This window comes from Nannospalax galili, unplaced genomic scaffold, assembly GCF_000622305.1.
Source record: "Nannospalax galili isolate Female #2095 unplaced genomic scaffold, S.galili_v1.0 scaffold124, whole genome shotgun sequence".
NCBI classification, from domain to species: Eukaryota; Metazoa; Chordata; class Mammalia; order Rodentia; family Spalacidae; genus Nannospalax; species Nannospalax galili.
The window spans coordinates 1,793,088-1,808,814 of record NW_008352485.1 but is presented as its reverse complement, the minus strand read 5'-3'; the positions used below and the strand labels follow the sequence as shown (position 1 = coordinate 1,808,814).

The 15,727-nt window shown below is 44.8% G+C and overlaps 1 protein-coding gene across 1 annotated transcript in view; it reads left to right on the top strand.

Annotated features, from left to right (window-relative positions):
- The window catches only part of Pcsk6 (proprotein convertase subtilisin/kexin type 6), a 197,901-nt gene that overhangs the window by 163,037 nt on the left and 19,137 nt on the right, over window positions 1-15,727 (top strand). Inside the window, exons 14-15 of the mRNA XM_029554306.1 lie at window positions 11,074-11,256; window positions 11,415-11,453. Coding sequence (XP_029410166.1) covers window positions 11,074-11,256; window positions 11,415-11,453 — 222 coding nt within the window. The remainder of the gene's footprint in view (window positions 1-11,073; window positions 11,257-11,414; window positions 11,454-15,727) is intronic.

The following is a 15,727-nucleotide window of genomic DNA, read 5'->3' as shown; positions in this document are numbered from 1 at the left end:
TGAAAAAAAAAAAAAAAAAAACAAGAGCCAGGCATGGTGGCACAAGCAGGTAATCCTAGCACTGGGGAGGCAGAGGCAGGAGGATTCTTGGAGTTTGCTGGTCAGCTAAGAGAAAGAAAACACCCTTTTCTTCATTTCCCTACAGATCTACCTTTTCCATTGCTGCTTTTTCTTCTTATTTATAGATCTGAATTCCCATCTGGTATCATTCCCCTCAGCTTGAAGAATTTTTTCAACTCTTATGTAGACAGATCTCACTATATAGCCCAAAGCTGGCCTTGCACTCCTGCTCCTCCTGCCTCAGCCTCCTGAATACTGGAGTCATAGATGTGAGCCACCATGTTTGGTTCTCTTACCACTTCCCTTTTTGTAAATTTCATTTATTTTTATTTTATGTGTATGAGTGTATTGCCTGCATGTACATAAATGCCTCTGTGTCATGCAATGCCTATGGAGGCCAGAAGAGGGTGTCGAATTCCTTGGAAATGAAGTTATGGATAGTTGTGAGCTGCCATGTGGGTGCTGGGAACCAAACATGGGTCCTTTGCAAGAACAGCCAGTGCTTTTAACTGCTGAGCCGTCTCTCCAACCCCTTACCATTTTCTGTCATGCTGGTTTGCTGGCAGTGAATTTGCTCAGCTTTGGTATATTTGCAAATGTCTTTGTTTCAACTTATTTTTTATTGGATATGGAATCTTTACTTGGCAGAATTTTTTTTAAGCTCAGCACTTTATTTTTTAAATTTATTTCTGTTTTACGTATATGAGTACTTTGTCTGCGTGTATTTAAGTGTACCCATGCATGCAATCCCCACGGAGGCCAGAAGAGGGTATCAAATCCCTCGGAATGGGAGTTACAGATGCTAGTGAGCTACAATGTGGATGCTGGGAATTGAACCCAGGTCCTCTGCAGGAACAGTAAGTGCTCTTAATCACTGAGCCATCTCTACAGTCTATGATCTCAGTGCTTTCAAAACACTGCACTTTCATCTGCTCTGTTGTTCTCAATGGAAAAGGTTTGCATTTACCATGTAAATGTTATTTACATCTAAGCCTACTAGTATACTATAACATTTCCCTTCCCATATTATACAAGCTAGCAAGCCTTCTGTATACAAAATGAATAAACAAACAAAAAAAGCACATTTCCATATTCCAGGAACACAGGAAAACTTCCAATCAGTTTTTTATCGACTCACTACTAAATATGAAAGGATGCCTAAGGACCAGGCATTTGAGGGAGTTATTCAATATTAAAGTGGAAGCAAACTCTAACAGAGAAATAACTTGGCAAAAAAAAAGGAAGAATTCAGGCAGTGAAAGGGAACTTCAGAAAACTACAGTCAGAAAGAGAAAACATCTCAGCAGTGATGCAGGAACCAGCTGCTGCATTATTAAAAAGAGCATTGGAAAATCCAGATAAATGCCTTAAAAACTTAAATACAAGGCAGAAATAAAAAGTGAAAGCTGGGGTCCAGCTGGGGTCCAGTTGAGGCATATCCCTAGATCCCTAGCCGCTCAGTAGGTTGAGTCAGAGGATCATTTGGGCCCATGAGTTTAATGCCATTCTGGGCAACAGAGTGAGCCCCTGTCAAAAAAAAAAAAAAAGAAAAAGAAAATCAGACAATAAACTTGAGGAAATGCCCCTGCAAAATGATATGAGGGGAGAGAAGAAATGCTAAATATTGGCCTAGGAAGGTCCTGTATTAGAAAAATACTGGAAGGGAGGTGAGGAGATGAGTGTGTTCAGGGTGGTGTAAGCAAACTGGATTCTCAGCATCTGAAGTGGGAAAGCATCAGGAATCTGAAGTCAAAATACTGGGACACAGCATGTGAACTTTTGGAACACAGTACTAAAAGCTAGGAAAAGCTGCTCACAGTGTTAAAGGAAGCTCTATGTGGTGGAATGTTGAGACCCCAAGAGGAAGAGAGAAATAAAGGAAGGAGTGTTGTGTGTTGCAAACCTCAAACTATTATTCGACTTCTGACTTTTCAAACTCTTAATTTGCTAATTTTAAGATAGTATTCCATCATGGTATGGTGGCACATGTCCCAGTACTTGGGAGGTAGGAACAAGACATTCAAAGTCATCCTTAGATACATAGTGAGTTTAAAGTCAGCCTGGGCTATGTGAAATATTATCTCAACCTCCACACCCCAGGAAAAAAAAAAGGATCTTGGGGTTGGGAGTGTAGTTCAGAGGTGGAGCATTTGTCTAGCGTTTGCAAGGCCCTGGGTTCCACCTGGCACCACAAAATTAAGTAATTAATTAACTAATTAAAAGATAGTTCTCTAGTGTCAAACCTGATAGGTGTTACTAAGAAAATGCTAGGTGCACGCTGTTGTGCACATGAGTGACATTCTGCTCTTCACCCTGTGTATACAGTAGTTCCTCTACAGCCACAGTTTTGCTTTACTTGGTGTATTCGTTTCTCTTCTGCTGCTGTGATAAATACCCTGACAAAAACAACTTAGGTGAGAAAAGGTTTATTTTGGCTCATATCCCAGAGAGGATACAGTCCAACATGGCAGGGACATGACAACAGTTGGGGAAGGCATGGCTGTAGAAGCAGGAAGCTGGCTGATCACATAACATTTGTACTCTGGAACCAGGGTGAGAACAGCAAGTGAGGCTAGGCTATAAAACCTCAAAACCCGCCCCCAGGGATGTACTTCCTCCAACAAAGATCCACCTCCTAAAAGTTCTGTAACCTGTCCAAACAGTGCCGCCAGCTAGGGATCAAGTTTCACACATACGCCTATGGGGGACATTTCACATTGAAACCCTTACGTTTGGTTTCAGTTACTCGTGGTCAGCCATGCCCTGGGAATAGTTAATGAAATGTTACAGAAATAAACAAGTCATACATTTTCAACTGTATGCTATTCTGAGCAGGGTGATGAAATCTCTCCTATCCTCCTCCATCTAGCTCGTGGTGTGACTCTTCCCCTTGCCCAGTTTATCAACACTGAATACACTACCCTCTTGTTAGTTTAGGTTATCAGATTAACTCTCAGTTAATCTGCTCTTGTATTCAAATAACTCATTTAATGAATAACGGCCCCAAAGCCCAAACGTAGTGAGGCTGGCAATTCAGATATACCAAAGTGGAGCCACTGAGTGCTTTCTTTAGGTGTAATGGTGAACGTTGTTGACCTAACTAAGAAAACAACGTACCGAGCTTGTTGAGTTGGTTACAGTAAGAATAGCTTTTCCATCCATAAAATTGTGAAAAAGGAAAAGTAAATTCATACTAGTTTGGCTGTTGTACCTCAGACTGTGGAAGTTACAGCCACAATGCAAGACAAGTGTGAACATAGAGGAAAAGCAGCATCTCCAGGGAACAGTGCCACCTGCAGTTCCCAGTGTCCACTAATGAGTCTTGGACCATATTCCTACAGATGCTTCACTCAGAAAATTGGAGTCTAGAACTTCTAGATTCTTCTTTTGGCATTTGAAACACCACCTTTCAAGAGGTTTATGTCTATAAGATCCTGGGGAAAACTCTTGCATGACCTCTTTCTTGAATTTGTCTCTGGGAGTGCATGTGTGCATGTATATGCACTCATGGGTATGTATGTGCACAGGGGGTGGGGAGGTGAGACACATATGGGCCCTCTTCCTTAACCTCCTTCCCAAACCATTGCCTCATTTCCCTTTATCTTCCTTCCTCTTGCCATAATGAGGATTTAAAATGCATTTTTTAATTATGTGTTAGATTAGTAAGTAAATGTTGCTGTTGCTGTGTAGATATAATATATGCACAGTATGTTGAATAACAGAGTTACTGAGTTATAATTCGCACAGTATAAAATTGACCTTTCAAGGTGTTCTAGTAGATTCTTATAAATAGATAGGGGCCCCTTCTTCATTCTTTCCAACTAAACCTTTGCATTTAAACTTTATGACTTGAATATAACCCTGGATCACAGAAGGAAAAAAAAAACAAACATTCACTGGCACATTAAATTGAAGTTTATTTACTTGATTTTCTAGCCCCCTTTTCCTTTGCTGTGTTTTAACTAATATATTTCTTCCTACATGCTTTTAGTTTGGGGCTGTGGGGGAGAATTAATAAAGTCTTAATTATTAGTAACTTCCTGTATGGACAGGAAAGCCTAGGAATTTGAACTATTAATTCATAGTGCCGCTCCAACAAAACCTCCTCCCACTGTGACTGGCTTTGTCTCTGGTTATAAATTCCTCTCTCTAGGCCTTTTTAATGTGTAATTCAAAATACTCTGTAGAGAAAGCTTCATTACTGTTGGCATTTTCCTACTGGCAGACTCAACCTTAGTCCTCCCTTAATTCGAGTTCTTTCTTTGAAAAATAGGAATAATCCTCTTTGCTTGTTAGGAATTTAATTCAAGGGGAAATACTTGCTAAAGATAGTAGGTGGAGATCCAACAGTTGGTTGGCAGCCTCCAGTGGCATTAGCTCTAGTGATCCTTGGCCTCTCACAGTTACAGTTGCCTGGACATCTGGAGGCAGCATGCTGCCACTGCAGCCCCAGTGTTTAAGCAGATGTATTTGAAGGTCTTTCTTCTATAATCTCAGGAATCTGATGTCAAAACAGTCCAAGAATTCTGATTGGGACATCTTTTGAGGCTCCGCCCCCCACCTTCTAGAAAATAAGGGATTGTTACTAGCTGTGTTTTTGCCACAGGACAGGTTTGCCAAGCATCTTGAGGAGTCATAGCTTCTGTTGAAATGCTTTGTCCACAGCAGGGCCGACATCCTACAACTGCCTCTAGGTGACAGTTCAGTTGAGTGTGGAATGAGGTAGCCCTGAATATGGTCCACCTTCTCTTCCTTGTGGCCCATCTTGGAGCATCACCTCTGGAGAACAGCCAAATGTGGAGGTAGTTGGCCCAGAGAGTCACATCCTCACGCGTGAGGAGGCATGTAGTTGGTGAGGGTTGTGTTGAACTTGGTGTGAAGACTAGAGCCATGGAGCAGGTCTTCCTGCCTTGATGTGCCTTGCCGAGTCTCTGGTGTCAGGCCTGACTGACTCAGTTGCACTGGGAGACCCTATGCAGGATTGTTACAGGAACAGAAGTCCCAGGTGACCCTTAGATATCCCCCCTGGCGTTTTGGAATCCAGCATCATGTGATGACAGTGTATGGCATCTAGCATTATATGATAAAAGCCTAAACTATTTTAGTCTCCTACCTAGTGGTTCTGTTGGGGAAATCTGTGCAGAGAAAGTTTTCTAGACTGTTGTAAGTGCTATTTCTAGCAAGTATGTTCATTTTTAAAAGAGAGAAGTAGAACAATGTTTTGTTATAATCCATACTAAGAGACTAGGTAAAGACAAGTTTACAGGACTGGAAAGATAGTTCAGTCAGCAAAGTGTTTGCTATCCAAGCATGATGACCTGCGTTCAATTCCCAGTACCCACATAAAAAGCCAGGCATGGTGGTGCATGCCTGTGATCCCAGTGCTGGGAAAGAGAGACAGGCAGGATCCCTGGTCAGCTAGCCTAGCCTACTTGGTAAGCTCCAGGCCAGTGAGAGACCTGGTCTCAAAAAAGCAAGATGGGTGGCTGTTGAGGACCAACACCCAAGGTTGAAATCTTGCTCCCGCATGCATACAAATACACATGCACACACATCCTCCACCCCCTGCCACACACACAAAGAAATGGTTACATTCATATGGTGAAATATTTTTCTTTCAAAAAGCCCTGATATTTTTAGCTAGTTAATTTACTCATTTGGCAAATGTTTACTGACTGTCAGTTGTATGCCAGACTCTTGGCACATACTGAAGCTGATGCCCTGGGTAAGAAAAGCATTTCCCTGAAAACTGAACTAGTTAATAAATAATCCCTGAGGGTGGCAAACACCATGCAGTACTGAGCCAGGAGGGGACATACTACATAAAAATGCATATGCATAGAAAATAGCCTGAAAAAACATACCAAAGGCCTCAGAGATGATCTTTATTTCCTTCTTTATATGCTTCAGTATTTAATAATCTATCTCCTGTAAGTACCAGAAAATAACTTCTTAAAGCTTCAAATTCCTGCCTCACATTTGATGCAGCCCCTTCTTTCCCTAAATGTGGAATGGTTGTCTGGATTTTTTAATATTTTATTTTTATTTTTAATTACGTGTATGTGGGGGGAGGGTATGCAAATGAGTGCAGGTGCACATGGAGGCCAGAAGAGGATGTTGTAGTTCTTGGAGCTGGAATCACAGACAGTTGTGAGCTGCCTGACATGGGTGCTGGGAATGAAACTCAGGTCCTCTGGAAGAACAGCGAGTACTTTTCACCTCTGAGCCATCTTTCCAGCCCTGGAAAGTCTTTATGTTTGTCTTTATGTCTTTGAAGCCAGGAAAAACAGTGACTCCATTGGTCAGGAAAGTGAAAAGAGCACCGAAGTACAAGGCAAAAGGGAGACATGCACTCGGAATTGGCGTGTAACCACAGGACAAGTTTTGGGAATCATACTTGTTAGAAGGGGAATTGTACTGTCGGGGCACATGCAGGGTTCCTGTGGCCCAGAGGCTCTCTCCCTGCCAACTCATTTTCTGCCCTGCTGTTTCTCAGTTCCACACTTTCTTATCACACTGTCTGGGCTCTTAGAGGTGCTCATAAGTATCTTACAGATGGACGGAACGAAAACTACAAGCCAGGTGTGAGCAAAACACCACGTGTTTCACTTGGGCTGGCTGCAGATGTGGCGTTGATGTGCTTGGATATGTCGTCGAAGATTCATAATTTATTTTCTTGTTTAATTTTTAATAACTACATGATTAGAAGAAGCATTTCATTACAGCTTTAACATATTCAGTAACACACACCAGAGCAAGAGTACATAATTTATTCTGAGCAAGTATTTCTAGTAAATTTCTGAGCTTATAAATTGCTTCTGATTTTATCAAATCAGAAAAGCATTTCCCTCTTCATTTTAAAGGTGCTCAACTCACAGCAGAGAAATGCACAGTGAAGCTGTTGGAGTTGTCACACTGGCAGGCCAGATCCTATGCCAGGCCCTGAGGGGTCCGCGACTTTTGATGCTGGATCCTGCTTCCAGGAAGGTAGCCTGGGAGTCCAATTTACAAAGACAGGAAATGAGCTGAGCATGGTGGGACCCCTGTCGTCCCAGCATTCGGGAGGCCAAGAAAAGGAGCTTGAGTTCCAAGCTAACCTGGGATCCATAGTGAGATCCCATCAAAACAAAACAGCATACAGCATGCAAGGCACTTCTCTAAGTTGTAGAATTGTTATCACTTCTCCTCCATAGATGCAGAACTTGAAGAACAGAGACTCAGCAACTTGCCCAAAGTTACTAAACCAGTAGGGAGCAGGCCTGGGATGCAGACTGTGTCCCCTTCTCTGCATTGTGTGACCAAAGTTACATCACAAAGTTAGAGCTCTGTGTACAGTTGCAAAGATTTGGAAACAACCTAAATGTTGGTTGTGGAAGACTGTTTAAGTAAAACAGCAAGGGAAATACCAGAGCAGCAAGGGAATACCTCCACAGTGCATAGCTAATGGAAAAAGCAGGGTACAGCACAGGCTACAAGGTATGTTAATAAAGGGGATGGGGCAGAATATATGTTCATATCTGCTTAGATAAGAATAAAACACTTGAGGGACTGAGGAGATGGCTCCATCACTAAACTGCTTGCCTCATAAGCATGAAGATCTGAATTTGAATCCCAAGCACTTAAAAAACCCAGGTGCTTCAGCATGCATCTGTAACCCAGCACTGGGGAGGGTAAAGATGGGCAGATCCCTGGAGCTTGCTAGCCAGTCAATCTAGCCAAATCAGCCAGCTCCAAGTTCAGTGAAAGACTCTGTCTGAAAAAATAAGGTGGAGGACTGGAGAGATGACTCAGTGGTTAAGAGTGCTTACTGAGGACTGGGGTTTGAGTCCCAGCACCCACATGGCAACTTACAACTGTATAAAACTCCAATTCCAGGGGATCTGATGCCCTCCTCTCGCCTCACTGGGCTCCTGTGCATATGCAGTGCACATAAACTCAGGCAGGCAAACATATACACATTAAATGAATGAATGATTGAGTAAATGAATGAATGGATGGATAAATAAATCTTTCAAAAAATAAGGTGACTGGGTGTGGTGGTTCACGCTTTTAATCCCAGCAGAGGCAGGTGGATCTTTGTGAGATCAAGGCCAGCCTGGTCTACACAGTGAGTTAAAGGTTAACTGAGGATACAGTTAAAAAAAAAAAGAAAGAAGACTCAGACTCAAAAAGAAGACTCAGACTCGGGCCCAGAGTGGAGCGAGGGAAATGGTTGGCAGGTTGGCCCTAGTCTGGGAACTACTGGAGACTGATTACCTACTGGGTGAGGGAGAGTAGGCCTTACCAATGATCTCTAGGTAAGTTGACTCCAGTGGATGAATTTGCATCAAAGGATGTCTGGGTACAAATGCTTGACTGGATAGGACTTAACATATATGATGGAATGCATGAGGTCCAGTGGGAGCATATGGATGGGTTAGGGGGTAAAAATTTGATTAAAAACTGTGATATGAAATGTACGATACCTCAACTAAGTTTTTTTTTTAATCATTAAAAAAGATCGAAAAATAAACTGAAGACTAATTGAGCAAGACATCCATCCAGTGTGGCCCTATGGACACACACACACACACACACACACACACACACACATACATACACGTACACACACAAAGACTAAAATCCTTGACTGGGGTTGTATCTCAGTGGTAGAGGGCTAGCCAAGAATGTGCAAGGCCCTTAGGTGCTCAAATCCCGGAACTGCAAACAAACAGATAAACAGACAAACTATTCCTGGAAGGACACTTGAGTAACTCTAGTCACCCACTGGGAGGGAAAGTTTCACTGTGTTACTTTTATAGCTCTGGATTTGGGGCTGTCATTTTACATTTCTCATTTAGAAACAAAAGCCTCACATTCCACTTTTTTTTTAGTGTATCTCCTTTGACCATGCAGATGCTTTGTTTATAGGTTTTTTTTTTAATTATGCTTTTTAAATTTATATACATGAACAGGAAATACGCTATGTGCTTGTGCTTTTGAGAAAAATCAGTCTAAGGGGCTATGATATAAATGAAATCTCCCTTCCACACCAGCCTCCCCTTCTGTTCCTTTCTCCTTCCTGGGAACTCTTTCTTTTCTCTCCCCCTCCATACCAGACACTATTGATCCTGAGGGCAGAGCAGTTCCTTTTGTTTGTTCTACTAAAACTGTATCCAAAAATAAGAATCTAATTTCAGTGAGTAGGCTTTTTGTGGATATTTTTGAAGACATCCTATAGGATTGAAATAAATTTTAGCTCAAATTATAGCTTCCAGAGCTCTCGATCTCTGTCCTTCAGTCAAACACTCCCACCTTAATCACAGTTCATCACTCTGCAGTTAAAGAGCCCAGATGCCTGTGTGGTTTTGAAATACAGCTTTAATTTGACCCTAAGGAGTTGAGGACAGATGAAGATCCATTGCCGTGACTGGGCTTTCTGCACCTGGAGTCCCGTGAAGCACTTACAGTGCAACTGTGAAATGTGTTAGGGAGATGAGCCACTGTGCATCTAGAGAAACCAGGCCCTCAGGAAGGCTGTGTACTTGGAAAAGGTCTGCTTCTTCAAGTGGAAGGACCTTGCCTCCATCCTCTAATGCTGTCCAAGTCAGGCCAGCCTTAGGTAATGCAGGAACTGATGTGGAGCAAGGACTTTGTTTTATGTGGCTATACCAAAATACCCGAGGCTGTGCAATTTACAGTGATTAGAGGTTTCTGTAGTTCATGCTTCTGGAAGCTAGGAAGTCCAGGAGCACGTTACCTGCATCTGGTGAAACCTTTTTGCTGCATCATAATGTGGGGGAGGGCATCCCATGGTGAGTCAGAGCTGCCCCTCACATGAGTGCTGACAGAGGGAGCAAGTACCTTCACCTGAGTGCTGAAAGACTGAATGCAGTCCAGCCCCTCATCTGTGCAAAGGATATTGGTGACCTACTAAACACCATTGCTCTGAATGCAGGGGATGCTGCTGAAGGGAAAGAAAGCCCAAAAAGGTGACCTGTGAGTAAGGTGGACACAGACATGTATTACTTGACTTGCAGTGCTTTCATGACACCAGAAGTTCACCTGAAGGTGTGGGGATTAACTCAATGCCCAGCATCACATGTGTGGGAGAGCACACACTCGAACACATACACACACACACACACACACACACACACACACACACACACACAAATGCATCTGGGAATCTCAGGTTAGGCATTCTGTCTCTCTTCACTCTTGAGCAGACCTAGATACAAAGCTGCTGTTTCCACGTGGAGGGAAAGGATGGCACAGGGCTTCTGCTACTCCCATCATAGGCTGAATGCCCTGTTGTCAAACACTGGCCTCCCTATACCTATTCCATGTCCCTCCCACAAAGCCCCATCTTGCCATTCACCCTCCTGCCTGGGAGCACATTTTCTCTTCCTTAGCTTCTATAAGCACTTGGGTTTCCCGCCCCCCCCATCCTCATTCCCCACCCCATACCTCTTACCTGGGTTGGCTATGGAGCCCCAAGTCTGAGACCAAGTCCTCTTGTGTTCTGGGGTGGAGGACACAATTAGCAGGGCCCTTCAGTGCAACCTCGTATCCCATGGGAAGTCAAGGAACAAGGCTCTTGGCTAGGCCTGCTTCCCAGTTTACCCACTGGATATCCCCAGAGGGGCAGGTACCCATTGTCTTGGAGGAAGCATCTTCAAAGAAGGCTGAAGAGGGACCAGTCAGGGTACCAAGAACACCTCCAGGACAACAGAGTGTTCAAATCAGCTGAAACCCCTCCCCGCAGATCAGGAAGCCTGGGGCAGCACAAGGATAGAGGACTCCTGGCTTGCAGAAAGGAGATGTCAGGGAAAGCAGCATGTGGCCCAAGCCGTAGATGCACCTGATCAGCAGGTGAGCAGGAAGTGAGGGTAACAGCAGTGCCCTGCTGTGGGAAGAGAAGCTGAACAGCACCTGATGCTTTTATGAGTGATGAATTGAGGCTATTACACAGGCTGAGGCCTGCAGGTACATCCAGAGCTTCCCAGGTTAACTGGTTTTGGTGCCTTCCAGGAAAGTTGAAAGAATGGAACCTCATTTTATATGGCACAGCGGAACACCCATACCGTACCTTCAGCTCCCATCAGTCTCGCTCACGGATGCTGGAGCTGTCAGTCCTGGAGCTGGAGCCTTCTCCCAAGGCTGCTGGGTCACCATCCCAGGCTGAGACTCCTGAGGATGAGGAAGATTACACAGGTAACAAACTTGAGTGATAGGAGATGGGTAGCCTCCCGACTTTATTTTTCACTGTAGCTCTCAAAGGTGGGGCCCTTCCTGGCAAAAGGCGGGGTTATGGTTGTAAGTCTTGTCTTGCCTGGAAGTTGTAATAATGATGGTAATTTGCACTCACACAGCTCCTTCCATCCAAGGCTCTCCTAATACTTTACAGACCAGTAAGTATGCTTCAAACCAGTAAGTACTCTCTGACCTTCCCAGGCTGGGAAGGTCCTATATGCCCAACCAGAAACCGGAGCTTTCCCAGGGTTAATTGGCCACCTCCAGGGTTGCCCCTTTCCTCAATGGCCCTCACCACAGGACTTAGTCTCCTGACTCTCAAGTTCATCTACTTTGGGTGGCCAGAGTGAGAAGAGTACAGTTACTTACAGGGTCCCAGGAAGCTTGGGTTCCACAACATAGACAAAAAAAAATAGGCTGGTGGTTGAGAGGTGACCAGGGTTGGGATTAAGACCCAGAAGAGGGTGTCAAGAGATGATTAAGTACAGGTTGATACTATGCAAAACATTTTCAAAAACTCATAGCACGTAAAGACAACTCATGTGATTTCTTCTTCTGTGGCACCTTACTGCCATGGTGGCCCTCAGCTTCTAGACCACTGGCTCATTTGCAAGGTAGCTGAGAGCCTCAATAGCACAGAGATGGTTTTGGGCACCTCCAGCCCCTAGGCTGTCTGTAGATGTTATTAGAACACTGGTCAAAAGTGGTTCCTTTTCCTCTGAGTGATTCCACAGTGATTATGTGACATTGGGTGTTTCTGATTGGGTATATTTCTCTTAGCTAAATGTCCTGGCTACTTGAAAAATGATGGGCGATATCTCAGAGATTCCACTATCTATGGAGACTCCACCAATACAAATAAAGCATAAATTAAGCCGGGCGTGGTGGTGCGCGCCACTTGGGAGGCAGAGGCAGGTGGATCTCTGTGGGTTCAAGGCCAGCCTGGTCTACATAGTGAGTTTCAGGCCAGTTGGGGCTACAAAGAGACCCTGTTTCAAAAGAACCCCCCCAAAAAAACCAAATCAAGCATAAATTATGGTCGATTCCATTTTAAATTTCTTCTGTTATTCCCTTAAAATGGAGCATTAAATTATGTATGGACTAATCTGCTCTGTTTTCCCCTGTGATTTATAAACTGTGGCAAGATTCAGTAATTATTAATAAAGAGCTGATTTTTTTTTCCCGCAAAATCTGCTACTGACTCCAGCCGTGTACACTGGCACCTCACCATCATGCTGTTCTGCTCTTGAAATCACTTGGTCCCTACCCTGCACAGCCTGGGTGGAGGAAGGAATTTCCATGGGAATAAAATGTGTTCCTGTCTCTCAGGAAAGCTCCCTATGGTCTGGAGGGAAATTGGAAGGATGGTCCAATCACAGCAGAAACAAACCTAGCAGAGAGATAGGACAGAGTAACAGAGGGTGCCATGGTATGAGTGGCCAAGCAGGGGGAGTGAGGACCAGCTTTGAGAGCCCAAAGCCAGGGTAAGGGAGATATGAGCTATGGTTTCCAGAAGGTAGGAAGCTGGCCATAGGCAAACTGTGCATTGGTGGTCATGCCCAGATTGGCATAGGCTCTACCTGGACCTTTTGGACAAGAGAGCAGATGCCATGTCAGGAAGGACAGGGAGAGTTCAATGAAGCAGTGATCCCAGGGACCAGCAGCACAGGATGAGGGGCAGACAGGAGAGGTGGCAGGCCAGCTCCCCCTGGGATGAGAAATAGAGGAGGTGAGAGAGGGAAGATCAGGGAATGTTTATAAACAGCAAGGATCCCAAATAACAGCTGACAAGACTGTCCACCACAGGAAAACAGGACTTCTGCAGTGGATACCCAGCTCTCATTGGTCCGTTTTCTATTGCTCTAACAAAATCCCCAAAGCTGAGTGCTTATGGAGAGAAAAAGGATTTGGGAGACTGGAAATGTACGATCAGGAGGGTCCATCTGCCCAGCATCTGAGGGAAGTCCCCTTGGCTGCTGCATTACAGGAGACTGGAGAAGCCGAAAGGATATGGGATGATGTATAAGGGCCAAGAGTGTGGAGAGGCCTCACTGTATAACAACCTGCTCTTGCTAAATATAATTCAGTCCCACAAGTTACCATCAATCCCATCTGCACTGCTCTAGCTACTTCGCGTTATGTGTTCATCAGAGTTTATCACTAGGACAAGTGCCTGGGAGAAATGATTAAAAGGAGGAAAGACTAACTTTGGCTCATGGTTTCAGGGCTTTCAGCCCATGATTGCTTATCCCCATTGCTCTGGGCAGTGGGGCAGAACACCATGGTACACAAGGTGTAGTAGGGCAGAGCTGCTCACCACATGGCAGACAGAAAACAGAGAGGAGAAACAGAGAGAGGCCAGTGCCTCAGTGATTTACTTCCCTCCAACAATGCCCCACCTTTCACAGTTCTACCACTTCCCAAAAATCTGTCCACATTTTGAGTCTATCAATGGATGAAACTGTTGTCTAGGCCAGGGCCCTCAGTGATCCAGTCCTCTCTGGAAACATCTTCTCAGACACACTCAGAGATGTGCTATTTGTCTCCTAGGCACCTCTCAAAGTCAGTTATTTGATAATCACATGTTATGCCCACCTCTTAGAAGTGCCACCACCTTAGCATTGCCCCTCTCAGAACCAAGCTTCCAGCTTGTGAATCTCTGGAGAACACAGACCTGCTATCTTCAAACTAGACCAGGATCCTCGTCAGAGTCAGGGCTTTTCTCCAGATGAGATGAGGGGTGAACTAAAGTGGCATTGGATTCTGGAGTTCCTGGGATAAAGGAGGATGTGGACAGTGACATCAGCAAGTAAGGTGTGGGGTGGGGGCTAGACAACAAGAGGACTTAGGCCCAGAAGGCCAAGCAGAAGAAGGGAAGCAGCCACAGCACACACAGGGAAGACATTAGTCATGGTGGTACTAATGAACAGCTTGGATGAGAGTCTGCCAACTGTGACAGAGCCATTGGGTGGCAGCAGTGCAGATGGTGGACCCCCAGGGACTCATCAGGATGCCTGATTGAAGAGCAGACTCCTGGGCTGGCCCTACCCGTGAAACTAAGTTCAGCAGATCTGGGATCTATCCCTGTAACAGGTAAACAAGATTCCAGGTAGGGTACACCTAGAGAGTTAGTGGACCTGAGCCCAGCCAGGATATAGGCAGATCACCAGACTTCTTATAAGCCTATGGCCAAGAAGCCTGGAAAGATGTGGGAACAGAGGGGAGCCTAGTTTCAAGAAAGAAGTAGCCATTTAGCAAGGGAAGGTGAATGGGCCTAGTGGTATATAGTGGTATAGGACTACGATCCCAGCAACTTGTGGCAGGGTGGGGGTGGGGGGCGGTTAAGAGGGTGCAGGGGTTGAGGAAGAAGGATGGTAAGTTTAAGGTCCATCTGGCTTACAGAGAGTTCGAAGGCAGCTTGGTCAACTTGCAGAGATCCTGTCTCAAAAACATAAATTAAGTGCTAGATATATAGCTCAGTGGCAGAGCTTGCTTACACGAGACCCCAGATTTAATTCCTAGTATATAAAGAAAGGAAGGGAGAGAGATGTGGGGAAGGAGAGAGAAACCCCAAGCTTCTTTCCTAACTCATCTCTGTTTTTTCAATCCTGGATTTGCTCCACGAAGAACTGAGGGTAGAGTTTTCATACTAACCTGTGTTGGTAAACCCCATGGGGTTGGGGTCAGCTGTCAGCCAACCTGCTCTGAACTTTAATTGAGCACCCCTTTTTTACTGGGAGCCTCTGCTTGGAGCTCTACACAGTGACTCAGGAAGTCAGGGTCTCAGAATCATTTTCAGCTAATTGAGGAAAGAAGCAAAGCAGACATAATTACAGATTGCAACACAAATAACAAGACTCTCACAAACAGAATGAGTAACAGCTGGATGCTGGACCTGAGCATTCCTGCCAGGAAAGAAGTGATTGGGACAAGGTGGATTTAATTCATCATGTGTCATGGGTGAGATGAAGCTCAATATTTGGCTTTTAAAACAGCCCAGAGATCCACATGCTGGTTGGTTGGTTTATGGAATTTGATGGCAGCTCTTGGATAGACAATGTCATATCCCAACCTTTTCAGTGGAGGGCTGGCTACTGCCCTTGACCTTGATGCTGTATCAGAATTCTGCTGCTTTTGCTTCAGATAGACACGAGCTTGCAAGAGACTCCCCTAGAGTTTGCTGGTGAAACTTTCCACTGCAGGGAGGCCCAAAGAGGAGGGGCGGGTAATATCCATATCATGGACCAGTGCTGGAAGCATCCATCCAGGCCCCTCGCCAGTACTGTTGCTGATCTGGGACTTGCTAGAATATTTTGTCTGCTGATGGTGAGGGCATCTGCCCTTGCCAGGCTCCCCTCTACTGTCCCTTCATCCATAGTCCCACACTTCATCAAATATTTACCTAGTACCTGCTATATGTCAGATGCATCCT